At 38.6% G+C, this 16,682-nt stretch overlaps 3 protein-coding genes and 1 pseudogene across 5 annotated transcripts; 1 reads left to right on the top strand and 3 right to left on the bottom strand.

The window, feature by feature from the left end:
• Positions 1 to 947: 947 nt before the first annotated feature.
• On the bottom strand, positions 948 to 9,088 carry LOC148722758 (histone acetyltransferase p300-like). 2 transcript variants are annotated; one of them, XM_088732570.1, is made up of 5 exons: positions 8,764 to 9,088; positions 4,147 to 4,360; positions 2,960 to 3,070; positions 2,808 to 2,843; positions 948 to 2,519 (listed from the first exon to the last, which is right to left on the bottom strand). In XM_088732570.1, the coding sequence occupies exons 1-5, from the start codon at positions 8,803 to 8,805 to the stop codon at positions 2,083 to 2,085; spliced, it is 840 nt and encodes a 279-aa protein (XP_088588696.1). In that variant the 5' UTR covers positions 8,806 to 9,088; the 3' UTR covers positions 948 to 2,082. The 2 variants fall into 2 exon arrangements, with proteins under 2 accessions (XP_088588696.1, XP_088588697.1); XM_088732571.1 differs by lacking the exon at positions 2,808 to 2,843.
• On the top strand, positions 4,511 to 7,548 carry LOC148722759 (uncharacterized; annotated as a pseudogene). Its single transcript, XR_015991448.1, has 3 exons — positions 4,511 to 4,522; positions 5,824 to 5,956; positions 6,083 to 7,548. The product of XR_015991448.1 is annotated as an uncharacterized LOC148722759 (transcript).
• A 418-nt stretch (positions 9,089 to 9,506) lies between the features above and the next one.
• LOC111326858 (uncharacterized) lies at positions 9,507 to 11,087 on the bottom strand. Its single transcript, XM_088732576.1, has 5 exons — positions 10,911 to 11,087; positions 10,673 to 10,794; positions 10,472 to 10,580; positions 10,266 to 10,378; positions 9,507 to 10,179 (listed from the first exon to the last, which is right to left on the bottom strand). Exons 1-5 carry the CDS (start codon positions 11,070 to 11,072, stop codon positions 10,035 to 10,037), a joined length of 651 nt encoding a protein of 216 aa, XP_088588702.1. The 5' UTR covers positions 11,073 to 11,087; the 3' UTR covers positions 9,507 to 10,034.
• A 5-nt stretch (positions 11,088 to 11,092) lies between these two features.
• LOC148722757 (uncharacterized) lies at positions 11,093 to 12,130 on the bottom strand. Its single transcript, XM_088733331.1, has 3 exons — positions 11,918 to 12,130; positions 11,524 to 11,633; positions 11,093 to 11,450 (listed from the first exon to the last, which is right to left on the bottom strand). Exons 1-3 carry the CDS (start codon positions 12,128 to 12,130, stop codon positions 11,099 to 11,101), a joined length of 675 nt encoding a protein of 224 aa, XP_088589457.1. The 3' UTR covers positions 11,093 to 11,098.
• Between the last annotated feature and the right edge of the window lie 4,552 nt (positions 12,131 to 16,682).

The following is a 16,682-nucleotide window of genomic DNA, read 5'->3' as shown; positions in this document are numbered from 1 at the left end:
ATTTTAGTCCTTAAGAGAATATTGTGGGATAGGTATCGTTTCAGAATTTTTGATTACATCTTTGGTTTTGATCGACTTATGCAAGGCAATGAAAAATGATTGCTGCAACCGGGCAAACACGCTTTGGTGCTCCTCATAACAAAGGGGTTATGAGGGGGGAGGGGGCGGGAAAGTGGCATAGGTAAATCCGGTGATCTGTAAGTTGCCTGACAGGAAGTTTACGTTTACCCTGTTCCAATTCCAAAGGTGGGGGGAGGGGGGGAGTGTAGGTAAAGCGACGTGAATATAAAAAACCTGCTTTTGCACAAAGCTTATTTGTTCATGTAACCCAAAAACTTCTAGCCGATCGGAAATACAAGTCTGATGATCGTGCTTCGTTCATTGTTAAGAAACACACGAAGCTGAAATTTTATCTCATCTGTCACGCCCCCTTACTGAGCAGGACATTCCCGTATAGTTCATTGGAGGGAGTACCAACGGGAGCACTCACAAGAAAATGGAGGGGAGAACCGAAACATGAAGAATTGGTTTTCTGAGATTTATCACCTGCAGGACCTTGAATGGATCTTCCGACATTTGAGTCATTAAAAAAAAACAATTATATTGAAAGTTGTCCATTAGCAAGCCTTAAACCAGGCTCCCTTATTGTTAAAATGGATTTATCGTAATTTATCAAGTATTAAGGAACCTGAACACAGACCTCAAAAGGTTTCACATTACTGGCGAGCAAATATGCTGCAGTTTTTCATTGTTGTTGATGAAGATTGTACTGCAGTGGACCTCAAACAAAATGCTTCCGACCTCAGACACATTCTACTGAAAACTTCAATTTTTGAGTTTTTAATTCCATTTTGAATAAGTAGACATCTGGAAACTGGACATGGCATAGATCGCTCCCAACGTTTTCGTATGAGTTAAAGGGAAGGGAGGAAGGAGGAACCAACCACTGACCAAACAACATCTTTTGTCTTTTAATTCTTCTTGACTTACTTACAGAGAAATGTTCTCCCTTAATAACACGTTCTTAGCCTATGAGCAAACAGCTATTGCAAGAGTATATATAACATACACTTTAAAGTTTATGCCCTGAGCTAACTATTAGACCTTAATGAATCAACATTTCTTAGAGCTATAAAAATAAATCAACAAAATTCTCATGGTTTTTTTTTTTTTTTTTTTTTGGCGCATATAATTATTTGACTTATTTGGGTAATTAAAATTAAGTAAATTAAGCATTCATTTGTCTGCTGACAAAAAATTTAATTGGCAATTTTTATATTTACATCCTATATGATCCTACATAAAAAAAAAAGATGGTCATGGAAGTTGGGATTTACAATGACACTACTGTTAGTAAGTTTGCTTTAACAAAATTAACCAAATACATTACAGGAAACAGACATGAACTTAGTGGGATTTATTGTTCATTTCCTATGACCAGATTGGCGAGATTTCCTTTGGTAACCCTTTTAACAGAAGGTGCACCATATAATACTTTGCAATATTTACTCTTTATAGTATGACAGATAGAACAGTTTTGAGGTTTTTTAATAGTTAAGCATGAGTATTAATGTGCAAATTCTCCTAGCTCCTATTACACAAATTCTTTGATTCCAGTTGAAAGAATTAAACAAATTATGAGAACAGCTTCTATAAGGTGACCATGACACTTACCAATTATACAATTATTCACTCAGTTAAACCTTTCACTTTCACCCTCTTATGATTATGATTATGTAAAGAGTTCTGAGAAGCATGAATATTTGAAATGTTTGTTCAACCTAAACGAAGGCTTACAGTTTTATAAATCAACCCTTGGGCATCATGAAGTGTCTTGGTTCACATTCTTAGCAAGTTAGAAGTAAGTGATATTCTTTTTCTGTTTTCAAAACCATTATTCTTTAAATATTAGATGAAAATTTATCAAGTAGAATTGATAGGTAGCGTTTGCATCGTTGAAAGTCAGTTGAAACATGATAGCCGCGTCAGAGCATGCTTCAGTACTTTTAACACAAATAACAACACAAATGAAAGACAAACTCAGTAACAAAATCAAAGATTTTGTGGAAAACTTGAGATCAATTAAGCACTACTGTATCTTGTCTGGCTTGGCATGGGAGGTGGAGGCTGCATTCCCTGACGCTGCATTGCAGCCATTCTTCTGCGAAGAGTCTGGGATTGAGCTAATCTTTGCTGTGTTTGTTGTTGTCTGAGCTTGAGTTTAATGAGTCGGCAGAATGGTACCACACACTCTCTCTCTACGCAGCGCTTTGCATGATAACAACACAAATGAATGAGCTCTTGACAAATGCGACATCCTCCACCAGTTTTGCGTTTGCACGTCTTCGTGTGCTCTACAACACGCTTCATCTTAGCACAACTTGTCAATTGACAATTAAGCTCTCTGCAGTGAGTGGCATGTACCAAGTGCTGTATACAGCGCTGAATCTTCAATCGTCGTTCTTCCTGCGCGCTGAGTTGCGGTCGTTCCTTATCATCACCTTGTCCTTGTTGTTGATCTATATCCAAGTCGAATCGAAAAAATACATTTCAACCTCATCTAAATCATAGACACTTCCATTCAAGAAAAACATTGTATCACCATTATACTTAAAATATTCCTTCATTCTTTTTGCAAAGGGTGAAAAGTCAATTCTATTTCCCAAAAACACACTCTGCAATTCCCTCTTAAAAAAAGAACTTTAGATAATCAAATATCTACAATACTAACACAGTGCCTGCTTAAAATGAAACATCAGCACAATCAGCAGGATAGACACAAAAACAATTTTGAAGCCTTCCCTTACCAGGATAGGGCTGCAACCGTGGTTCTCCATTTGTAGCTTAATAAAGAAAAGATAAAGAATGGATGGGAAACACTTTGCATACAAATAAGAGATGATGTCAATTAATAGAATAAATGGCAATACAATGATAACAAGAATGGACTGTCTATTACCTCCATTTCTGTTATCTGATGCATGCTTCAAAGGGAGGCAAACTGGGCAGTCCTGTCTCATGCAGTTTTTCCAGTGTGAAATAATTTCTCTTGAAGAAGCACAAAGGGCAACTGAAACATTAACATAAGATTAGGTAAAACAACTTGATATATACAAACCAACACAATTTTTGTCAAAAGGCAGGTCACTTGTTCAGGCACCAACTTGTTTTCACCAGACAAGAAACTCATATGGCTGCACAAAATCACTTTAAAATAAACTAGTTTTTCCCATAATAAGTCTCCTTCCATAACTATTACTTAAACACGAAGGCATACTAGCTAGGCTCATTTGTCACTCACCGTTGAAGTGTGCGGATCAAATTTAAATGCTGGTAGATGAACAAAAGGAGCTAACGAGATATCTATTGTTTACTTCCACCAGCATGGTGGCACGAGGTAACATGCGAACCACCTACTTCAATCTCAAATTTACCGCCACAAATAAAGACAGTTTCCATTGGAGAAAGGAAATACAAATCTCAAAACTTCTTGTATTGTGATGAAGACATAAAACAATTTTGAGGAATGCGCCCGCTTTTCACTGCTTTGGAGTAGCTGTAGCTCAAGCTGACATGACCCTAAGAGTTCTACATCACACGACAGTTGATTGACAAATGGTCCAGTGGGACCTAAGGCTCCTTTTATAGTGCACCTTCGTGTTTAAGTAATGGGGTAAATGCAAATAAGAAGACTTCTCCAGTATTTGTCTGCTTAGTTAGCTCTTGCAACCAGAGTATGGATAAAACTAACATGTCCTAAGTTCAGATGCTTTTGTACGATGACTATTTAATATTACATAGTTTCATTAACAGCCTCAAAAGAATTCTAACAATAATTCAGTTGATCAAAAGCTTAATTCTTCCATGATTTAACAACCTGTTCCAAATTAAATAATATTTTTTGCCATCAGAAATCCATAGTCAGTGTCCAACCAGGCGAAGCCTTACAATAAAGAAACCTGAAGTTTAACCAAACACTTCTCCAAGGACCAACTGTTGTTTGTGGGCTTGATTGTGCACACAAATTTCAGAGATTGAGTTTTACTTATTCAGTGCTCAAAAAATGTTTTCACAAGACAAATTTAAAGTCCTAGAATAAACAAATTCATAATCTAGTTCTCTACATCACAAAAAGGTTTGCCAAACCTTGACATGTTTTTCCAGCAGTACACGTTGTCATGTGGTTCAGGACAATCTTCATAGTTCGACAATGAGGTAAATTGCAGGGTTTTACAGCCCCATTTTGGGCCTGTTGTTCTTGACGTTGGCACTTCTGTGCATGAAGCAGAACTTCTAGTTGTTGTATTAATCTTCGTTTCTCAGGGTCTGCTGTTGGAGGCTGAGCCAATCCTGATGCCTGCTGGAAAGGAAATAATACAGCAGTTGATTAGAAACAGATCTACTCAAATATACCTTTTTATCACAAAGCTATGAGGTATACAATACTAGAAACCAATGTTTAAGACACAATGAATCCTACTGAAAATAATGAGTAAAAGTTGTTACAATTATGGTAGCAAATGTTAGAAAGAGTATAAATAAAAATAGTTGGAATTGATGAATATCCAAAAGACAAACTCAGTTACAAAATCAAAGATTTTGTAGAAAACTCGAGATCAATTAAGCACCACTGTATATAAACTTTTGCAGACCACTTAAGGCATTTCAAGTGATCACAATAACCTCATAACTTCCAATAAACCTTTACCAAAAGTTAACAAATTAAGAGTTATTAGGACAACCCCTCAGACTTCTAGGAAAAACCAAAGACTCTGAAAGCAAAAGGCAACACCAAAATTTCTAAACTATTTTCCTCATTTCCCCATGCATATTGAGTAAACAAGACATCTCCATACTTCCACTCCACTCACTTTACTATAAATCTTCCATGTGGAATTTTGATCTGGGTAGTTAATCATCATCCATCAATTCATAACACAACTTTCCCGGACAGTTGTTACAATAATAACCAAACAATCAGAACACTAAGTTGATGTCATATTCCTGGATGAGAATAGTCTCATTCAGACAAGCTGTAAACTATGGAGCACATAAAAGAGACAACTTCCTTTTCATTAACCCATAATCTCAACTTAACAAAACAAGTAGTAAAAAATTTATATGAAAACAAGACAGGTAGCTAAAGCAAAAAAAGTACAGTACATTGGTTTGAATTATTTGAAGTTATGAGATCAAAACTCGAATTACAAATTAAAAATACAATCAAAACTGAACAAACTGATGCAGACATGTTCGATACAATAACTTTAGCCGAGTTCCTTTAAATTCCACCATTAAAAGCAGCTTCAAAGAAGACGCTGTATGCTTCAATATACCATAATAATAAACAAAAAATTAATAGGCTCCTTGCACTAAGAAGTCACATGATCTTCTTCGCCATGTTGGAGGGCAAACAAATCGGTTGCTACGGGAAACTATGGCTCCCTCGTGGGGTCACGAAAGGTCAGTTACACAAATATTTGCACTATTAGCTTCTTTATTTTGGAACAAAACGATCTTTATCCACTCGTCAAATTTGCATAATGCCCAAAGAGCTTCTGTGATCGAACATTTGTATTCACTTTTACTTCTAATGCGTCGGGAACGAATGAATGGCAGGCGAAAGTTTATTTAAGCTTAATCCTATCAACTGATTCATTCATTCATTTATTCGATTTTTCGCAAGAGTTCTGCTCTTTCTTTGGGTTAGGTAAAGATTGTCAAGAATTGTAGTCTAGTTGCATGTCTACAAAATGCGAAACTTACCGAAGGTTGACGCTATTTAGCTTTGTTTGATTGGACCGATTTTCTCAGTAATCCAAGTGTGGACCCTCACATTTACCGAGTATAACCTTCACCGATGTAGAGAAATATGCAACACGTTGAATGGGTTGTGAAAGCACTGCAAAAGTTTACAAATATTTTGCAGAACCAGGATATCTCCATAACATCAAAAGTAAGTGCACTGGTAAATAAATTGGTGTAGTCTCCTGAAAGTTGCTGATGTTTTCGCCTTTCATGTTATGAAACCATTCCTTAAAAAGTGGTAAAGATTGATTCCAATTAATTTTACAAATTTCAGTTACATATAGTGACTCGGAGGCATTTGTTTTGGCCAGATGCTACAGATCGATGAAGAAAAATGAAACACCACATTCCCTTCAAGTGATAATTGGTATGGATCAAACAACAGTGTCTGGAAAGTGTTCTTGTGTAGCAGGTGTTGGAGGGATTTGTCACCATGTTGTGGGCCATCTTTTTTACTTGTCACACTTTAAGCAACTTGGGCTAAAGAGCTTACCTGATGATCTGACATATACTATGATGGTGCAGCAATGGAGTGTTCCCAGAGGGAAACACATAAATCCTCAATGTGTGGACACCTTGATGGTGAAGATGCCTCAGGAGGGTGCAAACTATAATAAATTCATTAAAACCACTCTGTACTCACCTGCATCCCAGTATCATATTCTGAGCCCTGATCAAAAAGCTAAACTCAAAAATCTAAATCCTGAGCCTTTGCTGTGGAATTTGTTACCAGATCTGGAAACTTGCAAGCTCACATCTTCCTTCTGTACAAACCAAATTTGGAATGGTACCAAAGGGGTCTGTAATATCTTACCAACAAAGGCTCACAGAAAAATATGTCATAAATGGTTCTGCCCACACCTCATTCCCCAAGCTACCCCTTCCTAATGCAGGTAAAAGGTTTAAGAACAATGAGTCAATTTGTTTGAACAGTAGCAAACCAGCAAGTTAGAGTCACTGTCAGTCACTTTAGAGATGGTACATGCTTTAGAAGAAAAAATGAGAGAACAGGATGAAAGTGACCTCTGGCATTCATTAAGAAAAAAAAGAATCACTGCAAGCAAGTTTGGAACAGTGACAAAGAGAATTTCTAATTTTGATACTCTTGTTGAACAACTTCAGCCATCTAGGCTTGTACAGACAGCTGCTATGAACCCGCTATAGAAATGGGGGGAAGAGCAGCATCCATATATGCCACTAAAGCAAAGAAAGGGATGGTAAACTTGTACTCAAGTGGTCTGGTAATAAATCCAAAATGCCCCTGGCTTGGAAGTTTTCCACACAGGAAGGTTTAAGATATTGAGGCAGCTCAAAATGGTTCATCAAGTCCCTATGGCTTCTTTGAGACAAAGGTTGTCCAGGAAGGAACAACCAACTTAGATGATGTGGCTTACTTTAAGAATGACCCCACTTCAAATGAATTAATCCTAAACAAGAAACATGCATATTATTTACAAGAACAATGCCAATTAGGTACTTCTGGCTTGGATTGGTGTGACTTTTTCTGTCACATCAATGATGATTTGTTTTTTTGCCAAAGAACAGTATTTGATCCCATTTTTTCCCAAGAATGTAAAGATAAGGTTGACATGTTTTATTTTAACTATTTTTTGTGAGAACACTTACATCACTGTAATATGTATAATGATAACACCCTGTGGCACCTGCTAAGACAGATTATTTTTCAAAATTAATGGTCCCTGAAAATTTACAAGCAAACATGCCACTGTCCACATCTGATTAACAGTGCCCAAAAGTGACAAAGGAATTTCATTGTCGAAAAGATGGTATTCTTTAATTCGGCATATGGCCCTCCCCACATGAATCCGGATTTTGGCTATGGTTTTTGTTTCTTTGACTTCCTCTGGCGAAAACTGTGCACGATTTAAAAGATATGGTGGAAGGTTTAGCTTTACCCCTTTACTACATAATAGATCATCAATATTAAAACCCTTATCAGCCATCACACTTTTATTAGGCTCCAAAAGATCTAAAATTCCACAACACTCTGTGATCCCTTTATCTGAAATAGAACCAGTATATGGTGAGGATACAAGTAAACAAACTTATTTTTTCTCACCTTCACTCAGAAATGTTTTATTCGCTACCATTCTGGAAACTACATTAACTCGACTATCATCGCCTAACAATATCAACTTACAAAATAGACAAAACCGGCGTTGAAAGGGAGTTTAAAAAAAAAGATATGACATACCATTTGGCAAAGTGCGGATTATACGAACGCGAAAACACGAGCAAATATGGAGCTTTCCGACAAATCGAATACATCAGTAGGTCTGCAACTATTACAGTCGCTCTTTTTGAGAGTTCTCAGTGGATAAAGATCGTTTTGTTCCGAAACAAAGAAGCAAGTAGAGCAAATATTTCCGTCCCTCCCTTTTCGTCGTCTCACGAGGCAGCCACTGTTTCCGTAGCAACCGATTTGTTTGCCCTCCAACATGGCGGAAAAGATCGCGCGACTTCTTAGTGCAAGGAGCCTATTGTAAGCTAAATACGATCAAAAACAACTAATAACGGGACCAACAAATTTCGGAAAATTAAACGCACAACAGATTTTCCATCCCCAAAAAGAAACATAGTCAAGTGAAGCAAGGTTAGACAAAATAAGAGGCTGTCAAGATAAGTTACCCTGATTAAAATACCACCGTACTGAGAGTTCGGTGATGTTCAGGAATGGCTCATCAACAAAACAACAGGGAAAATCACAGCAATGGCCAAGGATCGACAATATATTTCATTTTCCGTCGAGTTTTAGAGCAATGCCTTTTCATTTTCACGAATACAGCTTCGTACTTAAGAGGGAGAAAACCCAATTCAAGATGACATTAGATTTGGCAGGAAGGAAAAGCACATCTACCGTTTGACAGCCACGAAATATCAATGCAGAAGCCAGCCACTACGTTTACATATGACTACGAAAAAATCAGTACTTACTTGGCCTAAAGATACACTGGATTGATCTGGGCTTCCGTTCATACCAGAATGACTCACAAAATTATTCGCCAACTGATCTTGTTGTAGCTGAGGTAACGGATTATGACAACGAACCGCACGAAACAGTATAAGACGGCTTTAGGATCCTTTGTAAGTGTCCTTCGAGGAAGGAATTATCTCCTCTTCTCCAGATAAATCTGATTTTTCCTGTGGTAAAGCTTCAACTAGTAATGAAAACTTGAAGTAAAATAGCGTTCCGAAATGTTCCCCGTGTCAATGCCGTGAAGCGCAACAAGCGATGGGAGTTACTACTATATCACGGGCGACGAGCGGGGCAAGAAATGTAGTCCGAGATATGAGTGGTCAGCGGTGAAATAGCTTTAATGAGTCATGTAGAGACAAATCATTTGTAGTTGTTGCATTAAATAATCGTGGTATCAATCCCGAAATGTTAACAATAAATTTTGCTAAATAACAAATTAAGCAATTTTTCAAAAGCTTCGACTATAAATATATTTTTCACTGCTCTAATAAGCAACGAAGGTATCGGGAGAGGTATCTAAAAATTATATTTTTGTTTGGTAACTTGCTACGCGACGTAAAGAAAGTATGTGACCGACTTCCGGTTGTCCAAGGCGTTAATCACAGCTGGCGCGCTTTTCACTTGATTTTTGCAATCTCTACTATTTTTCCGGGAAAAGAAAAGCTAGGGAACTCTACAAAAATTTAGTTCTCGATCTGAATAGTTTTTTAGTCTTTTTATAAGTTTGTATCTACAGGCTAAGATGGAAAACTTTCATAACAAAAATTCAAGTAGCTGAAGTTCTCTTACTTCATATTATATATAAACAATCGCCTCTATTCCATGTTAAAATATCCAAGGAGGAAAACTCAGAGCTTCAAGAAACAGCCAAATTAAGGCTAATGTGTTTACCATCCCTCAAATGTTTCGATAAAGGTCGCTCGATTTAGGAGACCTTTTCTCAAAACAACCATATGATAAATAATTATGTTTTCCGTTCAAACTTTTTCTTTCTATTCACTTTAACAGAAGCACTCAGGATGAAAACTAAACGTCGAATCGAACAAAAATAAAACATCTTGAACTCTGAGATGTTCTTCATATTGTTGGCTCCATCACGTTACGATTTTGGATCCGTGACGTTCCTGAATATATATTTTAATCGATTACCAAGAACTGTATTCGCAATCCTGGTAGATTAAGGTCTAGACATGACATTAAAGTCCACTTGATCCGAAAAGAAGCCACCCTAACGGCAGGTGAAATGTTGTGTAAGCGTCTCTGCGAAAGGCACATTCAGACAACTTGCGTGGAAAAACTGGCCACAGCTATAACACCCAAGCCAATCCTCTCCATCGTCATCTTTACAAATCTTACAGACTGCGGTGTTTCTCCTGTAATTGAACAAAAAGATACAGTTAGTTGATGAGAGTTTTGCGGCATTTGAGAAACAATACTGTTTGATACCATCAAAGCTTACTCATCAAGGTCATCGTAACAGGAGCCAAATATGACAGACGTTATTCTCTCTCTTTCCATTTGCACGTTGTAACTTCCATTGACATCTAACCCCTCACACAAACACCGAGCAAACTGAGAACAAACAAACAAAACATTTTATTACATTCGAAACTAGGATGTAGAGTCATATCAAAGCAGGTTTTAGCAAGTGGTTATGCTACTCACAAGACATACAATCACACCACAGTTATAACTATCAGTCTGTGTGTAATGTAGTGGCTCAACACACGGCCATGACTTGCAGTTCCATCCCGTTTTGAGATCAGCAACGGCACTGCAGAGTCAAACAAAGTACAACAATTACATAACTATGACTTATCTGCGTGCACCTAATTAAAAGGAAAACACCGGGTAGAAGTAAGTCACCTAATGTCATCGATCAGTTCCATCGATTTGCTTTTAGGAACTGAGTTACTGCTCAAAATGGTGTGTACGCGCCCATTCATGGGATCGAAGTAATGTCTGGTTTTCTGCTGCCGATCCAGAACCTTTAAACCAAAAGCACGAGAGCGATTAATGATTGATTCACAATGTCAAGTCCAGTTGAAAAGTTCTAGACTTTAAGGGGGTTTATAAAAAAAGATTGTTATTGTTATGTCCTCACCAAAAGAGTCCAGTGATTTCCAGAGTTGTTCATAGGAATAAATATTTTACAAATGTGGGCAAAGTTCTCTCCTGACCAAAGCAAGCGAGTGCTGGAATGTCGCTTTGCCATTTCTGCCATTGTTGTGTCAGCCACAACAATATCGCTGTAGACTAAGGTCATGCGCCACAGGACTGCCTCGATAACCTTCAAGAAAATAAAAAAAGGGAGAAAGTTGTTTTGAGAGGAAGCACTTTGTAGGTGTGACCACAAAGTAACATCAAGGCTATGCCTCTATCGACGAAATTCGATGTTAATAAAAAGACAAGCACCTTGTCCGCGAGCCAACCGGGCTCAAAAGCTGGTATTGCGCTGTTAAAATTTTTATTTCTTTTGGCAACCTCTGGATGGATCAACGTCCATGCATCAGAAACAGTTGGCTTGGCAGGTCCGGCATGGAACATGATGTCTGTCATCTTCAGGCCCATTTTACTGGCGCGTAACAGTCTTTTGGTAGGTTCCCCTTTCAGCTGTTTCACTGGCGGCTCAGCGCTTCCGTTCCTTTTAACACCAAAATTCCAAAGTGATTTAACATTTAAACTAACCTTATTTATCAAATAACTCATCACCTAACCTTAACGTTTCAAGATCTGGAGAGGAAGCGTTTGCTTTATCGTCCTGCGATAAAGTCTTCTGCCCATCGTTGCCACTCGCAGTTAAGTCCACAACAAAAACGTTTGTTGCCTGAAAAAAATTCATATCGGTTAGCTAGGAAACACACATGGATAGAGGGTAAAAAACTATGGTCTGAAACTTGATGGAAACACAGCGCTAGCATAAGTTGACAAGACGTGATATAAACACGAGTGATGACGCAATTATGTTTCCGATAAGATGAGAAGCCCTCACCTGCTATTTCCTAGTAGATATACACGAAAAATATGTGACATCTCACGAGCATCGAAATCAAGCGATCCAAATCTGATTTTCCTTTCAGGATTCAGTTTATCATTAAACATGCAGCTAACCTTTCTCTTAGCGTCACCATCATTAACATCGTCTTTGCTGTCTCCAACGAGAATCACATCAGCCTTCGGAGTCTTCTTTTTCCAGCGCCGTCTGGGGTGCAAATGCTTGTGCAATACTTGATGGTATATAGTTGACGTGATCTTTAATTTCTTCTTGACCGGGCTTATTCTGAGAGGAATACCATTTGTTGACGAGCAGCTCTTCTGCAGCATCAGCTAAATATTTTCCAATTGCTTCAGAGCTGCTGACATTGTGCTCTCGTCATCTACTATGTTCGCAGAATTCTTGACAGTATCGATCTCATCAAGAAATCGTTTCCTCAGTTTTTCAACTGTAGGAACCAGAGTGGTGCCACTGGGACTGTTGTTGGGTAGCTGGACATCTGACCTCTCCTCAGGATCTGCTTCTGCTCGTTTGCACTTCATTGATTCATCGCCAGAGGTGTTGGCTTGCCTTACATGGTCGTCAGAGGATGATGATACTTTCGCTGTACCTTGGGGAATGCCAGACCTCTGTGCGCTATTGTCGCGCTTATTTATAATCAAGTGATCCAGATCAAGAGAGATGAAGACACTGCTCCTGTATTGATAGGGTAGTGATTCAAATCTCCACTCACAGTAGCAGGCAAACACTGCAAAGAAATGTTTGCAGGGGTAATTACTTTTCAGCCACGAGGCACAAGTACAACTTGGATACGAAAAGTCAACTAGCTCCTTCTTGTTTATATTAGCTGCGCTTTTCACGTTGAATTGGCCTTTCTGAAAATTTACGAATGAGACGTCGGCTTCGGTGAATTCCCCAGCAGCAAATCTACTATTCAAACAGTGTTTAACGAACTGTGGTGGTCGGTTGTGTAGATACGACGGTATCCTAGAATTGTATCTTCCATAGGCATCGCTAAACTTCAAGTTCTTTTCCAAATAGCTTCTGTGCGAGTCAGGAACGAAAGACTCTACCAGCATCGTTGCAATGCCATAAACTGATTTGTCAATTGATCTCGGAAGGTAATCGTACTTGAACAATTTGTTTTGCGCCTCAGTGCCATTATTGGTGTTAACTATGTTTGTCACCTGCTGCTTTCGAAAAGCTTGCGCCCAGCGAGCTTTGCATGATAGCCATGTGTTGTTTAGATATAATTTGGATATATCAACAAAGTTGAAATGGTAAATTGGCCACCGTAATGATTACAAAAGCTGACGTTTCGAGCGTTAGCCCTTCGTCGGAGCGAATGACGAAGGGCTGAACATTAGGTTTGTCTTTGTAAAGTCGGGATTCTTTCAAAGCATTTAATCGCTTCTCTAATTTGTCTACCGTAGGAGCATAGGCGATGCTCTTCATGAGCTCTAAGAATATTTCCTGCTCAGCAGACGAAAGGCCATTCTTCTTTGACTTCAACCAGCGTTGCATTGCTTGCAATCTGTGGAAATCACATATATACACCACACTTTTGGGAAATTGTTCTTCGAGAGCAGCGATTTCTGCATTGGAGTAATCCACCATGAAGTACGCCGGATTCCACGCTGGGTTCCATCCCTTAATTATAGCAAGTGCTTCACTTATAGAGGCTTGATCCTCTGATTGACACATAAATTCAGCCACGACCTTATATCCCACCTTAGTATGTACACAAACGAAAAAGAGAGGAATTGCGTACCTTGTAGTTTTGTATGTGGCGTCCATCAAGGCCAGTTCACTACCATATCTTTCAAGCATTCGTTGTTGCCGTGGCTCTTGATGAACAAAGAGGAAGGTCTCCCCAGCAGCTCTAGATCTTGGTTTATCTATGTCGTTAATGACGACGTCTCTGGTTCTGTAAAAGAAGTTGTTTTTGGGAGACTTGGTTTGCCATTCTTCAATTTTTCTAGCCAATGCTTCTTGGTCATCATCGCAATACTTCACTGCTGAAATCGCCATGGTAATATAGTTGCCATGGCAATGTGGTTACGCAAGTCCCGGCGACCAGGGTAGTATCGTCTGTTTGTCTTCTTCGGTCTTCGTTCCTCGGGTTGGTAAGAAAATAATTCTTCTGCCACATACTTGTCAAGGGACCTTTGCACCTCAGAAAGGTTGGTTATGTTTTCTTTTACAAGCTCGTAGATTTTGTCGACTACACGTTTATCGACGTATTGTCCTATCGTGGACGACTCCCCGACAGGGTGGTTGACATGGGTGGAGCTCAAGGGGATCTTCACGTAGAACCGCGTCGAAGTACGGAAACTAAATCCCGGGTCTCTTTTCGATTTGTCATTGATTTCTTTTAGAATGGCCCTCTTAGCCATCACAAAGCCATTATCCGACAGGCACCTTGCCTTGTCAACGAAGTAATCGTTATACACCTCAATACAACGGATCTGCATAACGGCTGAGCAATCCAACTTTCTCGAATTCTGCAAACGTATTCTGCTCTTGCTTGCATAGTCGTGTACGTTATTGTTGTCTTTCTTCAAGGTACAACCTCCGCGGGCATCCTAAGCGATACATAGGATTTAAATATGGATCACGGACGTGTTCTACGGGGGCAAAATTTATATTTCTCTCAGCAGCGATATCATTTGGGATTTTCACTGACCTCGCTGCTATTTGACCAAAGAAATATGAGGTCAACACCCTTCCCCTCACATTTCTTTGGGTAACTTGGTCATTAGCAGCTCAAACTCAACCTCTTGACCCTCAGTTTCCCTTCTATTTTTTTCATTACCTTATTTGTTTACTTTCGAATTGTCTGTCTGTTTATTCATTTATTGTAATTATAACCAACCTTTGTAGATCCATGTATACAATGTCGAGTTTCACTGCTACAGATTGAAAAGGGATGACCAAAGAAATGTATGGGGACATTTCCGCGGTTATTTTCAAAGACAGGAGGTGCTGACAAATGAAAACAAAAAGAATTGTTCAGCAACATGTCTTATTTCCGGTTAAAGTGCAAAGGTTACAATTGCGACTTTCACAAGGCGCTAAGAACCCGACAATGAAAACGTTTGACCCAAAGCCACAGTTAGCTGACCGTTAAAGTAAAGACAGATGAACAACAAAAGAATGACAGCAACAACGAAAACAAACAAAGAAACTCAAATGAAATAAAAACAGGGAGTGCAGCCGTAGCGGTCGTCTTTCACAGTTTGCATAAGACTGCAATCCACAAACTCTGAAAGAAAGAGGTGATTCTTATCTATCTCAATTATCCCTGAATTAGACAGATTAGAATAGGAAACCAGGATCTTTGTACTTCAAAACACTGAAAGAAATAGTTACATACCTGTTTGAGAAAATCTTTTGTGGTTTTTCTCTTTTGAATGGCTTTCTGTAAGTATATAACACGTGCAGTTCAACGCCTGAAATGATACTAATAAATCATCCATCTCTGCTCTGTTTCCTTCGAAATATCCGAAGCAATAATCGCCTTCAACAGAAAAGCCATTGAGCTCTTCTCTCAAAAAGTCCACCTCTAACTCTTTTAACGTTGTTAGCTTTTGGTCTTCATCCATTGCAAAATTTTCCGCAACAGATGAACTAGATTGCGAAAACCATTTCGCGCAAAATTTGATTGACAATTTTTGACAACCGAAGGTCAAGATCTGGATGCATTTTTTTTCCGTCACGCAGCAAATATCACACTTTCCCGAAGCCACCGACGCCTTACCCGATGCCTTCGTTAGTTGTTAGAGCAGTGAAAAATATTTGTACAATCAACGCTTTTGTTTTTTTTTTTTTTTTTTCAATTGTTCTTTTTTTTTTAATTTTTATGTAGCGAAGTTTTCTGTTAACATTTCGGGATAGATACCACGATTATTAAATACAATAGTTACAAATGACTTGTCTCTACATGCTTCATTAAAGCTATTTCACCGCTGACCACTCATATCAGGCAGCACTCATAACAGGCAGCACGCAACCGGAAGGAGTTGCATCACACTTCAATCCCACTCATATTGGAAGTAAGAGAAATTTTTTTTTCTCGCTTGCGAGGGAAAAGCATTCTTAAAACTAGATGTCAGTAAAGAGGACGTTCTTCATAAAAGTGATTGAAAGTTATTTACCCTAATTGCCTAATTTGTGAGTTACCCTCTTGACAAAAAAACTGGTCCTTACATTGTTGAGGAATATAGGCAAACTTTCCCTGACAGGATAGGTACAAGTCAATTCACTTACTTGCATGCTGGCTTTCGAGATTTCTTATAATGGCGCGAGTAAAATTTTTTCACTTACACAAAATCTGTGATCGATAATCCCTATGCACGCAATCACAAAAGAAAACGCGAAGCTCTTTCGTTCTAACGAGTTTTATCGGCATGAATTTGCAGGACAGCATTGAAGGTATTACCAGAATAAAAAAGAAACCCTGCATAGCGCCTGACCATTAATGTTCATCTTCCAAAAAGGTTTAAATTGTTCATCACTTTTTACTCGTTCACCGATCAAAGTAGCACTGACTGAAGGTCACGACATCACAGTTCATTAATATTTAAAAGGAATACAAAGACACAATAGCGAGTATTAAGAGGAGACTACAAATCGTCCCTCACCGGTCCATCAACGAATTTCCTTGCGAGAAATGGCATATAGACTTTGTAAATGTGACTTCCTGCAAAATTCAATCTTCAGTTTTCAATATGTTGCCCAAAACCATTGTATTTTTGCTAAACCAAAGCTTTTTCGGCATCCCTCCTTCAAAGGTTTGTACAACTTGACAGATTCAAATGCCGTTTTTGAATTACGTGTATTTTTAAATACAAAGACTTGAAAATAATTTTTTAAAATTTT

The sequence above is a fragment of the Stylophora pistillata genome, chromosome 9 (assembly GCF_964205215.1).
Source record: "Stylophora pistillata chromosome 9, jaStyPist1.2, whole genome shotgun sequence".
In the NCBI taxonomy this organism is placed as follows: domain Eukaryota; kingdom Metazoa; phylum Cnidaria; class Anthozoa; order Scleractinia; family Pocilloporidae; genus Stylophora; species Stylophora pistillata.
This window is presented reverse-complemented; position numbering and strand designations above follow the sequence as displayed.

Bases quoted from the DNA above. Each gene is read 5' to 3' on its own strand.
- LOC148722758 (XM_088732570.1), bottom strand. From the start codon at position 8,805: ATGAACGGAAGCCCAGATCAATCCAGTGTATCTTTAGGCCAA. The intron at 3,071-4,146 runs GTTTGGCAAACC...TTAATGTTTCAG, and splicing joins TGCTGGAAAAACATGTCAAG to TTGCCCTTTGTGCTTCTTCA. The intron at 2,520-2,807 runs GTAAGGGAAGGC...ACTTGGATATAG, and splicing joins ACGGTTGCAGCCCTATCCTG to ATCAACAACAAGGACAAGGT.
- LOC111326858 (XM_088732576.1), bottom strand. From the start codon at position 11,072: ATGACCTTAGTCTACAGCGATATTGTTGTGGCTGACACAACAATGGCA. The intron at 10,795-10,910 runs GTGAGGACATAA...TTTGGTTTAAAG, and splicing joins GAAATCACTGGACTCTTTTG to GTTCTGGATCGGCAGCAGAA. The intron at 10,180-10,265 runs GTAAGCTTTGAT...GTTCAATTACAG, and splicing joins TGTTACGATGACCTTGATGA to GAGAAACACCGCAGTCTGTA.
- LOC148722757 (XM_088733331.1), bottom strand. From the start codon at position 12,130: ATGCTGCAGAAGAGCTGCTCGTCAACAAATGGTATTCCTCTCAGAATA. The intron at 11,634-11,917 runs GTTAGCTGCATG...AATTTTTTTCAG, and splicing joins ATGGTGACGCTAAGAGAAAG to GCAACAAACGTTTTTGTTGT. The intron at 11,451-11,523 runs GTTAGGTGATGA...TGGTGTTAAAAG, and splicing joins CCAGATCTTGAAACGTTAAG to GAACGGAAGCGCTGAGCCGC.